The sequence below is a fragment of the Poeciliopsis prolifica genome, unplaced genomic scaffold, assembly GCF_027474105.1.
Source record: "Poeciliopsis prolifica strain line A6 unplaced genomic scaffold, Auburn_PproV2 SCAFFOLD007, whole genome shotgun sequence".
Lineage (NCBI taxonomy): Eukaryota > Metazoa > Chordata > Actinopteri > Cyprinodontiformes > Poeciliidae > Poeciliopsis > Poeciliopsis prolifica.
In genome coordinates this window covers 12,644,165-12,663,596 of record NW_026562382.1, presented here as the reverse complement: position 1 = coordinate 12,663,596, position 19,432 = coordinate 12,644,165, and the positions used below count along the sequence as shown (strand labels likewise).

Below are 19,432 nucleotides of genomic sequence, written 5' to 3'. Positions count from 1 at the left end.
CATTGTCATCCAATACTGACACAATGTCTGATTATCATCCACATTTTGACCCATCTCTGTTTGTTCAGTGCATTCATATTACTTTAAAAAAAAACAGCCACAACATTTTGCTTTAAAAACCACGTGGGAGTTCTGTTTATTCAGTCCAAGATGTTTGCCTTTTGGAAGCTGGCAAACGTTGGACACTGAACTTCCTGAATAACACATTCCAGTCTCTTTAGTGGGACACAAACAAAGTTGTTAATGACTTTTAAACCGCCATCGAGCCCGTGGATGACATCCCAGTGTTGGGGCTAATCCTGGACAACAATAGATCAGCACTATACAAAGGAAGGTTTGGTATCTGGCCAGGAAACGGGAACAGGAATTTCACTCTGGATCTCAGGAAACATCAATTCTGACTATATACTCCCAACTTTATCTTTGGTTATATCATAGCTCCGAGACAACTTAGATCTGGTTACAGAAATGGCACATACAGCTCTTTGCTTTGGGTACTGAAAGTATCAGTACCCAAAAACCGGGCTTTCGTAGCACCATTTGCCAGAACACATAACATCTTTTGTCCAAGACTAAAGTAGAAGTTTTCATGAACTTGATGATTAACTGTTTTTGAAATAACCTCAGTGAAGGTGTGAAGTACTCTACTGCAGAACACATGGCTGCAGTCTTTCTTCGACACATGCATTGGCAGAGTAATAAAATGTGGATAGCGTTGTGAGCTACTTACCCTATTCAGTGCATTCATTTTTTGCCAAAATCACAGCGCCATATAGTGCCCAGGCATGACGACTCCAGAGGATTCAAGATTTCTAGGTGGGCTCATCTAAACAGTTGATGCAATCAATATCTGAAAATCCCAGAAGTTTCCAAACATAGGTCTTGTATAGCCTACCTTCGACAGTAGATGTGGTCCATCACTGCCTCCTTTTAAATAGAAGAAAACTCTACCTGGAGACCCAGTTTGCATACTAAAAACATTATCATCTAACATTTATACCTACTTTAAGTTTGTTTTGTTCTTCCCTAATGTTCTCGATCACATAACCTGTAGCTTACAATGCCTGAATATCTAAAACAGCTGCTCTCATTCACATATGGTAAAGTTGTTTTAGTCTGAAGGCAAAAGTGGTTCATTCGGAACACATGTTTAATTGCAGTCACTTGTAAAACTATACTAACTCTGTATTTCCTGTGGTTTTGTTCAGGCAAATGAGCTTTAACAATGTAAATAAGAGACACCATCTGTGCCTTTTTTCTGGCCATGAGTGACACTTAACATGATGTATTGTAAACAAAAAACATATTACCAAACACAAATTTTTTCTCCCAACATACTTGCTCTCTTTTCAGAGTTTAAAGTCAACACAGAATTTTTTTGCTGTGAGATGCTTTGAGTGAACATTAGTTGCGGAGAATATCTGAACAAGACGTTATTATTTTATTCTTAGGAGGCAACCCATTGATCTCAAGTGGCTCAAATTCTCACTCGTCTGTACACAAACAAATCATTATTCTGCTGGTATAAACTGAAGCATGCATGCTTGGAAGCTCATTAGTCATGTACTGTAAATACATGACTAATGAGCTTCCAAGCAAATAGTTGTGGTAATGTGCTGCATTCTGAGCCTAGGGTGTCCAGTCAGTTTTGAAAATAAAATGGTTAGCGAACCAGAGTAAACTTATTCATCCGTGCGGCATTCTGGGATGCTTTATGAAGTGGTAAGTGGTGAAAATATCAGGAGTGTGAGTGGACACAGTCGAAAAGACTTTCAAAACCCTGAATTAGGACCCCTAAACTCTAACTGTGGGTTAATGTTGATGTTTCTATGACAGGAAGTGGGGGCGGTGTGGGGGGGACTTTTGAATCTGACCTGATACTGGAGTGTTTCGTGAGATTGCAACATCTAAGCGGAGCATTTTGGTTATCAGGCCAAACATATGGGCTCCTCTGCTGCTTCCAAGTGAAAAGATTCTGTCGCGAGAATGAGAGGAATGCAAGACTGAGCAACAGCTTGTCTCCATCTTCAAGATCCTCCACTGACCTCATATGATCCTCTGTTCCTTATGTGGCATTTATCAGAGCTTTATCAGCACTTTGGAAACCAGAGTTCTATAGAACCAATGCTCTCAGTGAAGTCCTGACATCGTGTACTGTAAGTCTGGATGTTTGTGAGGAACTTCTTTGAACCATATCAGAGGTGGGGTTTTTTTTGTCCAAGTGTTAATTCAAAGGGGTTTGTGAGCATGAAGATAGAGGCCTGTGCCTTTAGAAACTGACCTAACCCCTTTCAATTACCATGCATGTCTTGTGAGGCCAGATGGCACTATGTCTTTTACCCAGCTGGATTAACAGTGTGTGTATTATTCTCAAAGTAGAGTGCATTTAGAAAAGAAAAATCAAATAAGTCGCCTAAACTAAAGAGCTATCGTTGGTGATGTCCTGTTTTATCTCTTTGTCATAAAAGTTATATCCTCTGATTACCCTAAACAATAATAATAATAATTGCTTTTTCATGTGTAAAACCAGAATATAATTCTAATTATATGTCATTTGCATCATATTTGGTATCAATTGAAGATGCCTGGATGCTTTCATTTTAATTTTGTGTAAAAAAAATTTCCATAGTCCCCTTGCACACAGCTGGTATGGTTAAAATGGATCATTGCCTTAATCACTCTGAGTCTTTATGTCCATTCATGACTAAAGCAACACAATTATTTCTTGCATCTGTCTTTCTAAATTTGTCGGTAAAATTTAAACAAAATGTTTTCTGAGGCAGTTTTTACTGTATCTTTTACTGTCATTATTTCTTGCTTACACACTCTCCATCTTTTCATTTTCCTCTGGGGTCGGGGTGGGATCACCTTTGCAGCAGATGGATTCACTGTAAGACAGAGAGCAGTCAGAAACACTTTTAAAAATCAAAAACGAAGACAAACAAAGAAAGACTGTTTGTGTCTGTTAAAGTCAACGCTGAAATCTTTTGCTGTGAGATGCTTTGTTTGTATTTGTTCCACGTGTCTCTCCTAAAGGCCCGAATTTATAGGAAGCATGTCTGAGCAGAAGAGCCTGACTCCATCTACAGTATGTGTGAATATTAAGTGAGGCTGGGTGAACAAAGCAGCAGCAGCAGGGTGGGGCTTCAGAGAAGAGCGAACAAAAGGACAAAAACATCATCGTCTCCAAAAAAGTTTAAATGCACTAGAAGCTCCTACAATAAGAATTTTGTTTTTATTGAAGAACAGCTGTAGATTTTTGCACAGTTTATTGTATTTTAACTGGTTCGGGAAATGTATGTTGTAGAAAATCAAACCAATAACAACAAAAAAAGATGACTAAACTGCTAAATGCTATTAATCAGATATTAAGCACAAGATGCTGAAGGTAATAGAACATAGAAGAAATAACTAAAAATAAATGTGCTAATTTATGTATAAATAGATGTATTTATGAATAAATGTATATATTCATTTATTTATATATTTATTCATATATCTATGAATAAATATTTATGCAGTTCATAGTAGATGCTGAATTTTTCTCCACTTTTAAATAATTATCTCTTTGGTGGCTGTGCCATATTGGTTTTTGAATGTTTAAATGCTAATTTTGATCAACACAAACCAACCCTGAGTCTGTTAGGGATTAGAACAAACTTAGAATACAGAAAAACTACCTCAGCAACAACTTTTTAGATTCCTATTCTTCCAATCCAGAAAATGAATTAGACCAGAAGTTATTTACTTACTTACTTACAAGGAACAACTATTTCATATACTTTGGATATAAACTTTCTTTTGCTCTTTCCTTTTTTTGTTATTGTGTTTGTATTTTCTTTAATTTCATGTAAAGCACTTTGACTTGGCCTCCTGCTGAAAATGTGCTACTTTACAAACATGTTATTTTATGTCATGTGTTCAGCCATGTGATCTGCAGCAGAGGTTTCCAGCTTTCCAGTGTCAACACAGTTTGGAAAGAATCGAACAGTGCAATAAACAACTTCACCACTCAATCCTAAATCACATGTAGTTGTAAATGGCCTGAAGTAATCTCTGGGTGATACTACTCCAACTCTGATTTGTGGCACGTCATACAGCCAATGTTATTTATTTTTTCACAGTTGGATTTGGGCTGCCCATGTATTTGTTTGTAAATTGCTGGTAGAACTGGTTATTATGGTTCTAACGAAACATTGTCACATCATAAGCTTGTAGAAAATTACAATTTAAAAGATCCCGTCCTGTTCAATAAATGTGATATTTTCAGTGAACTGTATTAAGATGAAGAAGAACTATTAACAATCTACAGTAACTGAGTTCAGTAACCCATCTCACTGTGGTATAACCCACAGTGAAACACAGTAAGACCCCTCTAGGGCAAAACAGAGAAAAATGAAACCCTTTTGATCTTGGAAATTCCAGCTCAACTTTCCATGAACGTTATCCTTGATGTTTTGGAGATGTAACAGTCCCTGAGGGGTCACACTGTGAAATCTGAACAGTGAGGTTATTTAGGTCTACAGGCATTTTCACACACAATGCGCACTGTCTCTTATAAAAGCTGGATATAAAATATTCAACTTCAACCACAAACATCAGCCTGTATTCTTTTTTTTTAAAGAATTTAGGCTAGAAATCAGTTGTTTTTACTAAAACATTTGAATGTCTTGAACCTTTTTTTTTTACATTTTTTTGCATGTCCACCACCGCTGTCAATGTATTTTATTAGGATTTTATGTGATATACTAACACAAAGCAACACATAAACTTGGAAGGAAATAGTATTTACCGATAAAAATCTGAAAAGTGTGGTGCGCATTTGCATTCATCACCCAGGAGTCAATGATTTTGTCTTTTGAGGTTTGTCTCCAGCTTTGCACATCTTTCTGTTCATTCTTATTTTTCAGATTAGATCAGCAGCTTCTGAGAATATCAGTCCACAAGTTGTACCACTGACTCTCAGTGGGATTGAGGTCTGGACTTTGACTGGACCATTCCTACACATGAAAAGGCTTTGATCTAAACCCTTACATGGCTCATGCCATACATTAAGGGTCATTGCTCATTTCAATGGTTAATTGCTTTCCCAGTCTTTAGTTTTTCAACTTCTAATTTTCTACCAGTAGATGGAAACAAGCCTAATTCACATTTTCTTTTTTCTTTTTTTTGAGACATTTTAAAAGTCTGCTCAAAATTTTCATTACAGTTTAATGAAAATTAAACATACAAGTGGATTCTTATTTCGAAATATATAATTTCCTAAGGCAATTAGATGTCCTGGACTTTATCTAAAGGCATTATAGTAAAGGGGACTGTGCCACACTTTTCAGATTTTCATTTAAAAAGAAATTAAAGCAGTGTATCATTTTTCTTTCACTCCACAAATAAGCCCCTCTTTGTCTTGGAATATTGCATACAATTCTATTAAAATGTTTTGTTTTAATGAAGAAAATGTGGACAAGTTCATGGGGTGAGTATACTTTAACAAGCTATTGTTCCTCCCTTATGAATGAAAGAGTAGAGCATATTCCAGCGCTTCATGGCTGTTTTCTGTTAATTTGTCTTCCTGACAGCCAGTTTTATGAGGCAATAAGCTTAATATATAAGCAAAGTTGTTGTGAGTGTAGAGAAATATTCAGGAATCATTTGAGCCTCTGCTACTTATTCCTGAAACTTGAGCTGAAACTAAGAGGAAACTTAGAATATAGTGTTTTCTATTCTCATCTTTATGCGCGTGACCCTAATGCCACTTTATACTAAGAAATGCTGACAGACAGTGGAAGTATCATAAAGTCCATGTGCTTCGTTTGATACTGTGTTGGGTTAAGAAGAAGCAAATTAAAATCTTGGTTCTGTTGCCATTTCATCCCACATAAATGGATAAAAACAATGTAATTATGCTCCTTTTTATGTTAACAAAGCAGCCCAGGATAATGATGATTTAATCCAATGAATGACATCATTCTAAAGAAAAGCACACAGTTTTATGTGTAAGTAATTTTCATTCTCAAGTAAGGAATTGAGAGATGTTGGTGAATGGCTGCATTTATGAGCAGCAGAAGGATTTATGCATTAAAAGAAACTCATTCAGATTTCTGCTGCTGAACCATTCCCAGTTTATATCCGAATCCAGTTAATGTTAACAGAAAATATGTCACTCCAAGTCTCTTTGACTCTATCTAAATTCCTACCTCAACTACCAAGATTTCATTTTTACTTATTAATTTCTTGGTTGACAGAAAATTATTTTTTCTATTAATAAGTTTAACTTTAGCTACAGATACTCAAATCTCACATGAATGTGTTGTATTTACTTGTTATTTTGTGAACATTTCATGTTTCACAACATTTCCTTTGCTTTAATGAGTTACAATTTATGACTCCAGATCAAACCAAAACATCTCTGAGCACCGACTAATAGTTGTTTATTGGAGTCACATAATTTCTTAGTCCTTCAGTCTACTCTCAGAATCCTAGTAGATTATAGAAAATACCTTAGAATGATCTGAGCAAGTGTAAACTTACCCAGTGGTAGTACAATTTGACATGTGGTTCATAAGAAACACCCGTAGCAAACAGATCTTTTTGTATGAGTCGGGTTAAAAAGAGACCAAAACAAAATATTAAAATGACCAGCACATGCTTTTATACAGTAAATGCTACTTTTAGCCGCAGCATTTGTTCTGTTAAAATTTTGTTGAAAAGAGCATCCTTCATCCTCAGACTTCAACACTGTGATCCTAATATTTCATTAATGCCAAATCATGTTACAGCATAGGTTTTTATAGCAGCACTTGAGCTTTATTTGTCTTATGGGGCTTGGATTGCAAAAATACAATTAAATCAAAACATGTTTTTGTCTTACAACTATTCTTCCAGGCATTTGTTTTTATTAGTCACTTGGGTGCTGCTGTGATTCTGGGCCATTTTTGAGGGCGTGGAGTTGGATCAGATTGTGGACGGAGATGTTTGCTGGAGATCTCCCAGTTTATGCTGGATAAATGAGATCACTCCCACAGGCCACATTTTTCACCATTTTCTGAAACCGTGTTAATAACAAACAAATTGAGCAACTCATGATATTGATGTTGTGATTATTTCTCATCAGCTCACATTCGTTCTCCAATGGATGTATATTTTTTATTACTTTGAATAACTTTTAAAATTCATTACACAGATCTATATCTTTTCATGGAATTATAGCTATAATTTGTTCCTTTAGATGAATTAAAATATATATTAGGATAAAATTTCAACAGGACCTGAAATGGTATTTTGTTGGTAGAAGGTTTGACAAATTTACAGAAGTATTTAAATTACAAACATATAAACTGACCTCATTGCTCTAATTCAAAACATAAAACTAAGACTATTTGCTGATGATAATGTAACATTCAAATTATTGCAGTTTTAGAGATGTCTCCTTATAGCATTTGTATATTATTTTTGCTTGAAAACTGACTTAGATTTGTCAGTGTTCAAGTGCTTACCACACAAAAACCCTTTGTCATTTTGTTTTTATTGAGTAATAAATAAAATAATCAGGTCCAGATGAATAATTGGATGAACTATCTGCTTAAGTAGCCAACTTACAGTCAGGTGCCTTATAGGAGATGGAATTTTTTGCAACTCAGAAAATTTACAAAGAGACAAATTTATCTGCTTTGCAAGTGAGAAAAAGTGAAAAAGTCTTTATGTTTGCCAGTTTTCAAACAGCAACATTCTGGGGAAGAGATGTTGCCGTTTCACAACATTCTTGCATTTTTGGCCAGCTAATACCAGCTAATCTGAATTTGTCAATAAGAAATGCGAAACAATGTATAACAATAGTATAAAAATTATTTTTTTGTCTTGATGTTTGTACCATTTTGATGATTTTATCTGATACCTTTGTTGTTTTTGTTGTCCTTTTAAATTTAGTCTTATGTTTTCTACAACTTAATAAGATTTTAGCACCACTAAGCGGTTATGTATTTTTTAGTAAATTTAATGTGTGCACCCATTCAAGCAGCAAACTACAGCTGGACTTTTTTTTAGCTTATTCTGGTTGTGAATGCCAATTAAAAGCATAAACGGAAGTCAAAACCAGACATTTATTGGCTGTCTGGAAATGAACTGCTCCATGCCTGGTGAATCAAATTGATTTTACAAGACTTGAATTTATTATGTGTCCACTGGCACTTCTTCTTCTTCTTCCTTCTTGTGGTTCAACATGTTTTGATACACGTTTGTGCTAAATTGTGGTCTTCCCGAATCAAATTCAAACATAATTAATCCATTACAGAATAGTTGCTAAAACACATATCTTTTCATCTTGTCTTGAGCAAATCAACTGACTGAAACGCTCATCAGCTCTTCAGCAGCCAATCCTTGCTGGCTGCCTCAGCAGTTCTCTGAAATGCCTCCCCCCAATTGGAAGACACTTGAATATGCAGTAATGCTCTGGAACACAACAATCCCAGTCTCAAGTACCATCAGTATCGATCTGGACCCATCTTTCCATCAAGTGGCCAAGGCAGCCATGGTCTGTCTATCCTTTTATCTGATCTCTGGGACATTAGTGCTGTTAGCCACAAAGTCCACAAGACTCTTTGTGGATATCTGTGGGTTGATGCGGATGTTCCTCTAAACTTGTGGAGAATTCAGTGGCAACAGTAAGAAATCCCTCCGTTCTTCATCCGTCGCACATTAAAAAGTGAATTTCACTGCTCCACCTCCTTTGATATGTAACATCAGTCACATGGTGTAAGATTTGCTCAACAGAGACTCAATGGAGAATCTAAAAGGTAAATGAAAGGTAAATTATGTCAGCAGGTACAGACAAGCTGTACATGCATCGTCTTCATTTCACTTCAGTCACTCCTGTTTGAGCTTGTGTACCGGCGTGTCATCGATATGGGCAAACGAATGTGGAGGTGAAACCAGAAAAAATTATAAACAGTTGCATCTTTTCTGCCAGCATCAATCTCAATGATAATGTTTTTGGGTGTATTTCTTCAACTCTGACATAATTTCTCAAAGTTATCTATTGTTTAACAGGGTGTGTAATTTCATATTAGTTTGTTGCCGAACAATGTTGTCTTCTTCAAGCAGGAGGGTTGAATCTCAGTTCATCGGGCCTTTTCTGTGTGTGGAACCTGCATGTTCTTGCCTGCGTGGCTTTTGTTGGATTTTCAATTTTTCAATCAAAGAACCTCCATTCTGTTGAAGACCTTAAATACCAGGGTGCGTGGTTTTGGAGACTCTTCTGCAGCAGAAGTTCATGCTCTACCATGCAGCATGCGCATTGACAGAGGATGCACTTTCTTTGTACTGTTCCGAATTTGTATGATGCAATAATTATTGGAAGGCAGGGATATCTTTGTATTGCAGTGTTGCTAGTTTCAGTCACAAAAGCTTTATTTTGCTTAAAAGCCTGTTCATATTCTGCAAGAACTGAACAAATTGTTTGTTCACCTGTGGTGGCTATTGATGACACAATTCTTCATTCATAGTTTTTTATTCATGAGAAACTTACAGATATATTATTTATGCATAAAACCTGTAAGTGATGAGCAGACGTTATGCTGCAATATGACAGACAGTAGCTGCCTTTTGAATCAGCTGCTACTGGTTTATATGATGAATGTACCAGATAGGTCTCAATTCAACCACATGGGGTCGCTGAAATCATCAACTTAGAGGTCAACTGAGGAAAACAACAAATCCAGAGATGGGGATTAGCTTTTTGGTTTCTTTTTTTTCTGAATATACTGGAGTAAACTTGCCTAATAGTTTGAAAGAGATGGATGCATAAACATTTCCTAGTGTTTACTTTGGTTTATATTGTATTGTATTTGTTTTGAAGAACTGAAACTAGATAAAAAAAATGCCTGTGTATAACATGTTCTTAATGGGCTTTTACAGTACAGCTTTGTTACATTTCAGATGTAATTTATGGTCACTTTTTCAGATTACTCAGCACAGCAGTGTTTTTTATTTTTATCAGAAGTTGTAAGTTTTTGTTTCAATATGTATTTGACTATATTTCTCTGTATTTTGGAGCAAAACATGTTTATAATTGAGGTTAATGTAAAAATAATTCAATTCACACAGTGCAGTTTCTTCTTAGATCTAAAATTAAGATCAATGTAGATTAACACTGGAGATGAAAAACATGAAATGCCAGCTTTTGGAGCTGCAATGGTTTGAACAATAAACATTGTCAATATGCAATAGTTTCTTGTTTTTCTAAAGCTAAATGCATTTTTGCTTATGTGCCAACGCAGGTGATCTGTCTGCAGAGAGAGGAGCTGAACAGAGACACGGTGTACCCAATGCACCCCAGCAGCATCAATGGAGTCGAGGACATGTCCACACTTGCAGAGCTGCATGAAGCTGCCATCATGCACAACCTCTTCCTGCGCTACCAGAAAGACAACATCTATGTGAGTTTCAACCAGTGAGGCCACTTGTGTTTTTACATCAGGAGGGAAGACATATACGGGTGGACTCGAGTCAGTATAAAATGCGCTGGTGGAAGAAGGCCATCTAACTCTGTAAATTGATTCAACGTGAAAAACTGAATTGCACCGACGGAAAGTTACTGCTCAAACTCGCTTAATGGACATAAATCACAATTTTTCGGATCTTTGCTCTTCAGCTTTGATCAGGCTTGTAGCTCACAGTAGTTATATGAAAATGAAATTATGTAATTGGGATATTTATAACTGAATTCGTTGTTTGTTTGTCTTATCTGCTCTAAATGTCAAGACTGATTTTACAGCCAAACTCTGAGATTCTGCAGAAACACTGCAGAGTTTATTAAAAATAATCACATGGTGCATTTTCATTGTTTTGTTGTTTCCTATCTTCTAATCTCATCTCAGAGCGTCTAGCCAGTATGTCCTGCAGAATGTCAGCATTGTGGCATGATGACCCAGAAACACACTTTGAAGAGGCACTTTCCCCAAAGCGCATTAGAAGAGCAAGACCGGTAGATCCTGAAATATTAGCAGCCGAACAAAATAGGCCACAATGGATAGCAGAAAAGTCTCCCTGACTTTGGGAGTTGTATCAGAGGAAATGTTATGTGCAGATCTAATGGAGCAAGTTAATGGTACTAAAGCACAACCGTTGGCCAAGTACTAGGAGCTACAAAATTTTCCAAATGCTGAGCATTTTCTCTTACACTACAAGAAAGTAATTAATTTCTTTCTGCTTTCTCCTTTCACTTTCCTGTAGACCAACATAGGTTCGATTTTGGCAGCAGTAAACCCTTATCAACAGATACCAGGTTTGTACGACTCCACTGCGGTCGACTTGTACAGCAAGCACCAGATGGGGGAGCTGCCTCCTCACATCTTTGCTGTGGCCAACGAGTGTTACCGCTGCCTGTGGAAGAGACACGACAGTCAGTGTGTTCTCATCAGGTCAGTGAGGACCACCCTGTGAAATAAGCAACTCATCTGGAGGGCTTTCCGTCAAAGCTGTGTGTGTGATGAGAAAGATTATGAGGCGAAAACATGTTCTGTCCACTTATCTTCAGCGGAGAGAGTGGTGCTGGGAAAACAGAGAGCACCAAGCTGCTGTTGAAGTTCCTCTCAGTGATGAGTCAGAACTCGTCTGGTACTCCTCTGTCGGAGCGGACCACCCGGGTGGAGCAGGCACTTGTCCAGAGCAGGTACTGACGAAACAACCCCCTCCCCAACAACCCATAAATCTTTGAACTGATATGCACAGATTCATCCAAAGCAATTAGTGATTAGAATGAACCTCGTAGAAATGCATTTCAAGTTGCTTGCATTTTTGTAACTGTTTAAAATATTGTGGCTCAGTTCAATTCTTTATAATGTCAGGATCCTGACTCCCATTTGAATCATTAAATGCTAAACATGAGTCAAGACAAACCGTTAGGAACACCTTTGAATAAGAAAATAGAATAAGAAAAAGAAATTATGAATAGAATATTAAGAACATTTGAATAAGAAAATAGTCTGAAGATATTTTCGGAAAAGATCTTTACACTAGTTCCACATTCACCTATCCTTAATTCACTAACTCACACAGATTAGGAGGAAATTTGGAGTTAAATGTTTTGCCCAGGTTGACATTTAAAATACATGTTCTCAATAAATAGACAGACAAATAGATTGAATGACTTCATCATAAAGCTACGCTGAAACTAGATTTAGATCCATTTCGGCAACTACGTCTAGTCAAAGTCTACATTCCTGAGGAGTCCATCTTGTTAGTGAAAATACACAGCAATGTTTGATTTGCATTATTTTGTGTTTTTCTGTCTGCAGCCCCATCATGGAAGCCTTTGGGAATGCAAAGACCGTTTACAACAACAACTCCAGTCGCTTCGGGAAGTTCATACAGCTCCACTTCTCACTGAACGGGAACATTCAGGGAGGATGCATCACTGATTGTATCCTTGAAAACATGACTAGTACATTCTGAAAAGTTTTCCCTATTTATCCAAAACTTGAAAGATTCATTCGATTTTATTCCCCTTGACTTCCAATCGCCAGATTTACTTGAAAAGGTGAAGTTTCAGTGTGTAAAAGTATTTTGGCATACACAGTTTTTTTGTTTTCCTTTTTACTTTTGTATTATCACAAGCATTAATTAGAATAACTGAAACAAATGTCATCTTTTCTTTATTAGAACCGCGTGGTCCGGCAAAATCCAGGCGAGAGGAATTACCACATCTTCTATGCCCTGCTGGCAGGAGCAGACAGAGACCACAGAGGTAGGTTCCTCCTGAATTTAAGACACATCTAGACAACATCTGAACAACTCTAATTGTACTTTACATTTTTAAAAAGTCCTGGAAAGGTTTTAAAGCTAATTTTTCATTTTATATGCATGTTGTGTTTGCACACTTGTGCTGCAGACATGTATCTTTTGTCTGAAGGTCCAGAGTCATATCACTACCTGAGCCAAGCAGGCTGTGTTCAGGACAGCAGTCTGGATGACAAGCAGCTCTTTAACAGCGTGATGGTGAGTTGTTCACTGCAGTTCTTTATTCCACCCCCAGGAGACGCCATATACCTTGCTGTTAAATAGAAACGCTAACATGCAAGAAAACCTGAAAGTACTTCCACTGGTGATTATTCATCAGCATTTCAAAATACAGTCAATATTAAGTGCTGTAATTCTTCTGAAGAAATGACAAATTTAGCAGATGTTTTGACACAGGTACTGTGAACTGTAACATGATGTATTATTTTACAGGAAGCTCTTAAAGTGATGGAGTTCAGTGAGGAGGAGATCAGAGACGTGTTCAAGTTGCTGTCTGCTGTCCTCCAGATGGGAAACATTGAATTCATGACTGCCGGCGGAGCTCAGATCACTTCAAATGGAGGTGGAGAATACCACAGAGGCAGCAATATATAAACACATTTACTACACTGTTACATGCATTATAATATTTATATATCATTATAAAAATTAAAAGGTGCTGTATGTGGAACCTGCAGAAGTATAACTCTGAGTTAACATTTATGTCTACTCTTTCCTATTCAATGGCTTTTTCATCTCTGTAACCTCCTTTGACTTATTTTTAAGCATTTCATAGCCACTAAAAGTAATTTTGAACCTTTTTCCTGCAGTGACAACATCCACACTGCAAGGTATTGTGGTCAGAATGACTTAATATCAATTAGACATGGTGAGACCAGATCAGATTGAAAATAATCTTATTTTGATCACCAGTTTATTTGTAGGTGATTTTTATTTTCTTATAAAAATAGTAATTATAGGCTTTGCTGTAAAAGTTAAGTATCTAGCCTTTGATAGCACTTCTGTAAAGTTGTTATTTTCTGATCGTTACTCCAAACCAAAATACTGACGGATAAAATGCTGATCATTCTTTTTGTCTGATGCTGATCAGGCATTTAAAATAGGAGTTTGTTGATACAAATGACTAATTTGAAACTATTTGCGGTAATGTTAATGTAGATTTTGGTATGTCTGTGTTTGAAAACTCCAGAGCTTTAATTCACTACATGTTTGTTTTGACAATGACAGATATTTTGTCATATTAGAAAGTTCAGAATAGCCTTTTGATTCTGCCCAAGCATGCTACTAAAGGCTAATGTTTTGATAATAAATCACTTAAAATGTGCATAACTATTTTTAAGCATGTGTCTGACTCAACACATCAAATAAATTGTTTCAATAAGTGAAAACTGCTAAGATGCTTTCTAGGCATTACAGGACTGCCTCAGAAATAGACAAGCATATGAACTAGCATATTGGCTAGAAAACACTGTATTATATGGTTTCTAGATTATTTCTTTTAAAGCTACAATTCTTTGTTATACCACAAATATTGCGCCAAAAAAACAAGTCTGTGGAAATACAGACAAGAAAGTTCATACTTTTCCTAAATACAGGAGTGTGTTTAGAAAACCTATAGTAATGTTGAACCACTGAACCAGTCTTCCCGTGAGTTTGATTGACTTTGCACAGGCAGACAAATCCCTGAACAGGCTGTAACACGACCTCAGGGCTGCTTTGTTCGCTACATCTGACCTCTTTTCTGAGGAACCTGTAAACTACAGCGGTGGCCTGGCTGCAGAGTAGAGTTTCCTCTGAACAGTGTGGGATCGTGATCCATATCTGTTGTTTAACATCAATGTGTGTGAACCGCCTGTGTTCTGCACTACTTATATTCTACATTCAACACAACATCTGTGTGTGTTTCAGTGGTCAGTAATGTCAGCGAGCTGCTCGGTCTGGACTCCTTCCAGCTGTCAGAGGTGTTGACCCAACGCTCCATGATCCTGAGAGGAGAGGAGATCTGCTCCCCCCTAACCGTGGAGCAGGTAACGACGCGGCTAACCCGCCATCCGCTAAACGTCCCTATAAGGTTGACTTCATCATTGTCCTGTTGGGTGCCTGCTTTCAGGACGGGATGGTAGTTAATCTGCGTATTTGTCGTCCCTCTGCTCACTCCCAACACTCAAACAGCAGCACACTGAGCCTTAGTCTGCTGCCCTCTGCACCACATGCCTCTCCAGATCCCTTGCGTGACTCTCAGCCATTTCCTGCTTTTTGTCTGCCAGATTCCCGGCACAATAAAGCCATCGTGATAGTGATCTCAGTCAAAAGCACAATAGACCCAAAAGCTGAGGAGGGGTGAAGTGAGAGCCCTCTCCTCTGGAGGCAGTGCAACCGGGCACCGAAAAGCTGGCACCATAATTCACCCACTTCTTTCTTGACGCTTTGAATTTCCACGCTGTCGCCTGTAATTAATGCAAACGTGTCTCGAGTCATCAGTTGTGTGTGATATCCCTTTCACCATATGCCAAAAGAACATTTTGGCCCATGACACTGCCCACGTTTTTTAAAAATATTTTGGCCAGAGCCGAGTGTCCTCGGCCTACTCACGCTCATAAATGTCAGTGAATATGCAGCACAGACCTTTGCTATTATCACAGGGACACGAAAGCCACAAGACAGCTTTTCATGAGCAGACAAAGAGCTGGTAGTGTCGCCCTGCCGCTGGCCGTTGTGCTCGTTGTGCCTGGCCTTTGAAGCTACTTGTCTCCTAAAAGACCTCATTATTCTTGTCCTGGAGTTTTACAAGAAGGACTTCTTCTCACAGCGGCCAGAGGTCTTCCCCTCCCCCGTCTTCTTCAGTCCCCACCATTATACACAAACAGCCATTCTTCTCACCCCTGTGATGGAGATCCTGGAGCCACCAGGGCCCTCTCCATACCCATAAGCAGCAAAAAGCTTGATGGATTATTCAGAAGTCCTGGGGCATTGTCGTTCCATGTACAGTACACACCACTACTGTTTTGTTTTTGTTTTCAGTTCCAGCACAATACCTGTGCAGGAAGTATAAGTGGGAAGGTCAAGCTTTTTGTTTGACTGAGAGGTTCAATGAATCTGGGGACAATCAGATTTTGGACTGTTGGGTTTAATCTAATTTAGGGGTTGTTTTGTTTTCGTCTGCTTTTTTGTCCTTTTTTCATTTTACAATGACAGTCCATATTATGGTTAGGAAAAAGAAAACAGGAATGGTAAAGGCCTGGTATGGAAAATATAAAACCTTTTGGGAGAATTGCTTGCAAGTGCGCTACCAAGTTCTTGCGTTGCTTTAAAGTGCAAAGAGCATTTCTATCGATATTACCTTTTCATATTTTGCAACATCACGACTATAATGTATTTTATTTGGAATCTCGGTGAAAGTTTAATGTGAAGTAGTGTATACATGTGATATGGAAGGAAAACTATATGTGGCTTTCACATTCCGCTACAAAAACAAACCTGAAAAATGTTGTTCGCATTTTCTATTCAGCCCTCATTACTCTATAAGATTCTCCTAAATAAAACTCACTTAAGCCATTTATCTTTGGATGATTCATGATTAAGAAAGTCCTGCTTTGTGTCATTTAATCTCAGTTCAAATCCAGCTACTCTGTGAAGGATTCAAACCTTTGTTCGGAGGCAAAATGTTCAGTGTTAAAGGGTTAAAGTTGTGAAGGAGTTCAACTTTTGTTAGACAAAAATCACTGAAGGAAATCATGAAAGCTTACTAATGAATTTTTTCTGAATATGTTAGTTATTTTTTTTAATAGTAGAACATACCTGCTGCGTGTCACTTCTTAGATATGTTGGCAATAAACAGTATCTGTTATGACAACAGACATCAGACAAACGTTGCCACAACGCTCCTTTGTCTCCAAACGTCTGTTTGCTCTATGGCCACAGCATAGAGGCCTCACACATCATCAGTTTAACAAATCACTGTTTTAATCTACTCCACCACCATCTGACAGAACTAATTAAACATCTTCTCCGTGCTGATTTTCATCTTGTTTTGTGACGCTGTCTACAAAGTCGTCTCTTTCCTGTGAAAAATGGATTGTGTGGCGTTCATTGTATCTGTTATCGCTCTGTGGTATCATCTACAGGCCGTGGACTCGCGAGACTCTGTCGCCATGGCTCTTTATTCTCAGTGTTTCTCCTGGATCATAATGAGGATCAACCAGAAGATCAAAGGGAAAGACAACTTCAAATCCATCGGCATCCTGGACATCTTTGGCTTTGAGAACTTTGAGGTGAGGTGATTTGTCAATGCTTGCTAGAGAACATTGATGAACAAACAGCTGAATGAAGACCAGACAGGTCAGGTCTGAATCTGAACTGATTTGCTTCAAATGAGATTCTTCTGACCGGCAGGTGAACCGATTCGAGCAGTTTAACATCAACTACGCCAACGAGAAACTCCAGGAGTATTTCAACAAGCACATCTTCTCGCTGGAGCAGCTGGAGTACAACAGGTCAAAACATAGTGCACAGATACACATCATTTGAACATAAAACAAGAGCGAGACAGAGCCGTTTGTTAAACTGAAGGTGGGTGTCGTCAGGGTGAACGACCAGGCTTTTGGAACAGGCTCAGTTTCTTCCTCAGTCAGTTGTTTTCTAGTATAAAAGACCAGCAGCCTGGACATGGCTCATTTCACCACATGTGATGCTGGATAACAAAGCCTTCATGTCCTTTTGCTTTTGTATTTGTGTGTGTGATTTCTTACAGGGAGGGGATCCAGTGGGAAGCCATAGACTGGATGGATAATGCCGAGTGTCTGGATCTCATAGAGAAGGTAAAGCAGTTTGAACGTGAGAAAGCGCAATCACCGCGGGGACCAACCGCTAACCGCCCGCCATGGCGGTGCGGGCCGACCCAGACGCCACTCTGTGCTTACATACACTGACTCCCTTCTCCCAGTCTATCATTACGGAGTCTCAGTTTGCATGTTGTTTTTGCAGTAATACACACCAGTCGGTGGTTGGAGGTAGGGTTGAGGTAAAGCACGACAACAATTGTTATTTTACCACCAGAGATAGAAATTATGCTGAAACTGAATGTTGGGAACAATGTAGCTATTTTATTTCTGCACATTCCTTGGATTTGTGTTGCTTCATTTATATTATTTCTGTGGTATTAGTGCGATTTTGTGCATATAAAAATATAAATCAAACCACGGGAGAAGAAAAAGAACAGTTTCCTTCTGGTATTGCTATAATGCAAGTTGCCAGATGCTAGGATTACAACTAGTTTGATCATGACTGTCTTTCTTATGTCTGTGACTGCTTTAGAAACTGGGCATGTTGGCTCTTATCAACGAGGAGAGCCGCTTCCCCAAAGGCACGGACTACACCCTTCTGGAGAAACTGCACAGCCGACATGCAGTAAGTCCATGCAGCCAAGATCAGAGTTTACCTCTGAACTCAACCAGCTGAAGAGCAAAACGATCAACCTTGTTCTGTCCACGGAAGCTGAAGGAAATTTATTTGGCATCCTGAAGGGGTTAAACCTCCATCCTGGCCGGTGATTCGCCTGCTGAGCTGAAAAGTCTTTGTTGCACCTTGTGCAAACCCCTCCCTACACACTTTTACACACAACAATGCTGAAATCTGATCAGCCACTCTCCAGCTCTGATGAGCTTTGTGTGCAGGGAGAGAAAAGGCCTTTCTCAGAACATTTTTGTGACTAAATGGAAAGAACTGTAAGGACCAACTGAACTCTCCCTGAGGTCTCAGCCCTGTGCTGCGTTTTAATTTTGTTAGACTTTTTAAAATTTCCTTTCACCCAGAAAAACATTTAAAGTGCAAGATTATTATGTGATACAATCCTGGTCGAAGGTTTAAACACACATAAAAAGGACAAACTTGATTTCTTTTGGGGTCTTTAATGATTCATTTTAAAATGTCTTTTTCAGGAAGGAGTAATTACACAACATACATCTTCAGCCATTTTTTAAAATCAAGAATTTTGTGAACAACTTTAATGTGTTATATGTTCACACAATAACCCATGTTTTTTAGTTTGTCACACTTTATAGGCATCAACCAGGACCTGAGATAAATTGTGGCTGGATAGGTTTTAGGATCAGAGAAGAAAAAAGACTGGACCTGTTTTATAATAGTGGCAAAACGAATATTTAGAGGAGTGTATGTAAACTTCTGACCAGCACTTTAAATCAGACAGGAAGTTTGTTAATTTCTTTTTTTAAAAAATGAACAAACTTTGTATAAGAGAACAAAACTGATATTTGAGAAATCAAGCTCAAAACATTTCACAGTAAAAGATTATTGAAAAAATAGTTAATAGAAAACCCAGTGAACCAGTTGTGTTGGCTGCATCCTTTTGGCTCATTAAAATGTCTGCTGAACTCTTGGAGAACCCAGAGTTCTGTCTCTCCTAATCAGCTTGTTAGACAGACATGGACTTAATGGATAAAAGAAATCTGTGGTCTTCCTGTCTTTTCTTCCCAGACAAACCCGTACTATGTGAAGCCCAGAGTGACTGACCACCAGTTTGGCATCAAGCACTATGCAGGAGAGGTGATTAACGACTCTTGCACCAACTCACAAAGACACACATCACTGTCTTTTTCTTTGTGGATTCAACGTTTAGTGGAAG

The 19,432-nt window shown here is 38.2% G+C and overlaps 1 protein-coding gene across 3 annotated transcripts in view; it reads left to right on the top strand.

Moving 5' to 3' along the window:
• The window catches only part of myo10l3 (myosin X, like 3), a 64,296-nt gene that overhangs the window by 17,637 nt on the left and 27,227 nt on the right, over positions 1 to 19,432 (top strand). For 2 of the 3 annotated variants that reach the window (XM_055031857.1, XM_055031859.1), the window contains exons 1-9: positions 12,648 to 12,739; positions 12,884 to 12,990; positions 13,225 to 13,354; positions 14,701 to 14,819; positions 16,917 to 17,063; positions 17,185 to 17,285; positions 17,543 to 17,609; positions 18,106 to 18,198; positions 19,285 to 19,353. In XM_055031857.1, the coding sequence (XP_054887832.1) occupies positions 12,886 to 12,990; positions 13,225 to 13,354; positions 14,701 to 14,819; positions 16,917 to 17,063; positions 17,185 to 17,285; positions 17,543 to 17,609; positions 18,106 to 18,198; positions 19,285 to 19,353 (831 nt within the window). In that variant the 5' untranslated portion in view covers positions 12,648 to 12,739; positions 12,884 to 12,885. Of the gene's footprint in view, positions 1 to 10,271; positions 10,431 to 11,226; positions 11,415 to 11,530; positions 11,666 to 12,290; positions 12,416 to 12,518; positions 12,533 to 12,647; positions 12,740 to 12,883; positions 12,991 to 13,224; positions 13,355 to 14,700; positions 14,820 to 16,916; positions 17,064 to 17,184; positions 17,286 to 17,542; positions 17,610 to 18,105; positions 18,199 to 19,284; positions 19,354 to 19,432 lie in introns of those variants that run through there. The other variant, XM_055031860.1, reaches the window with a different exon arrangement.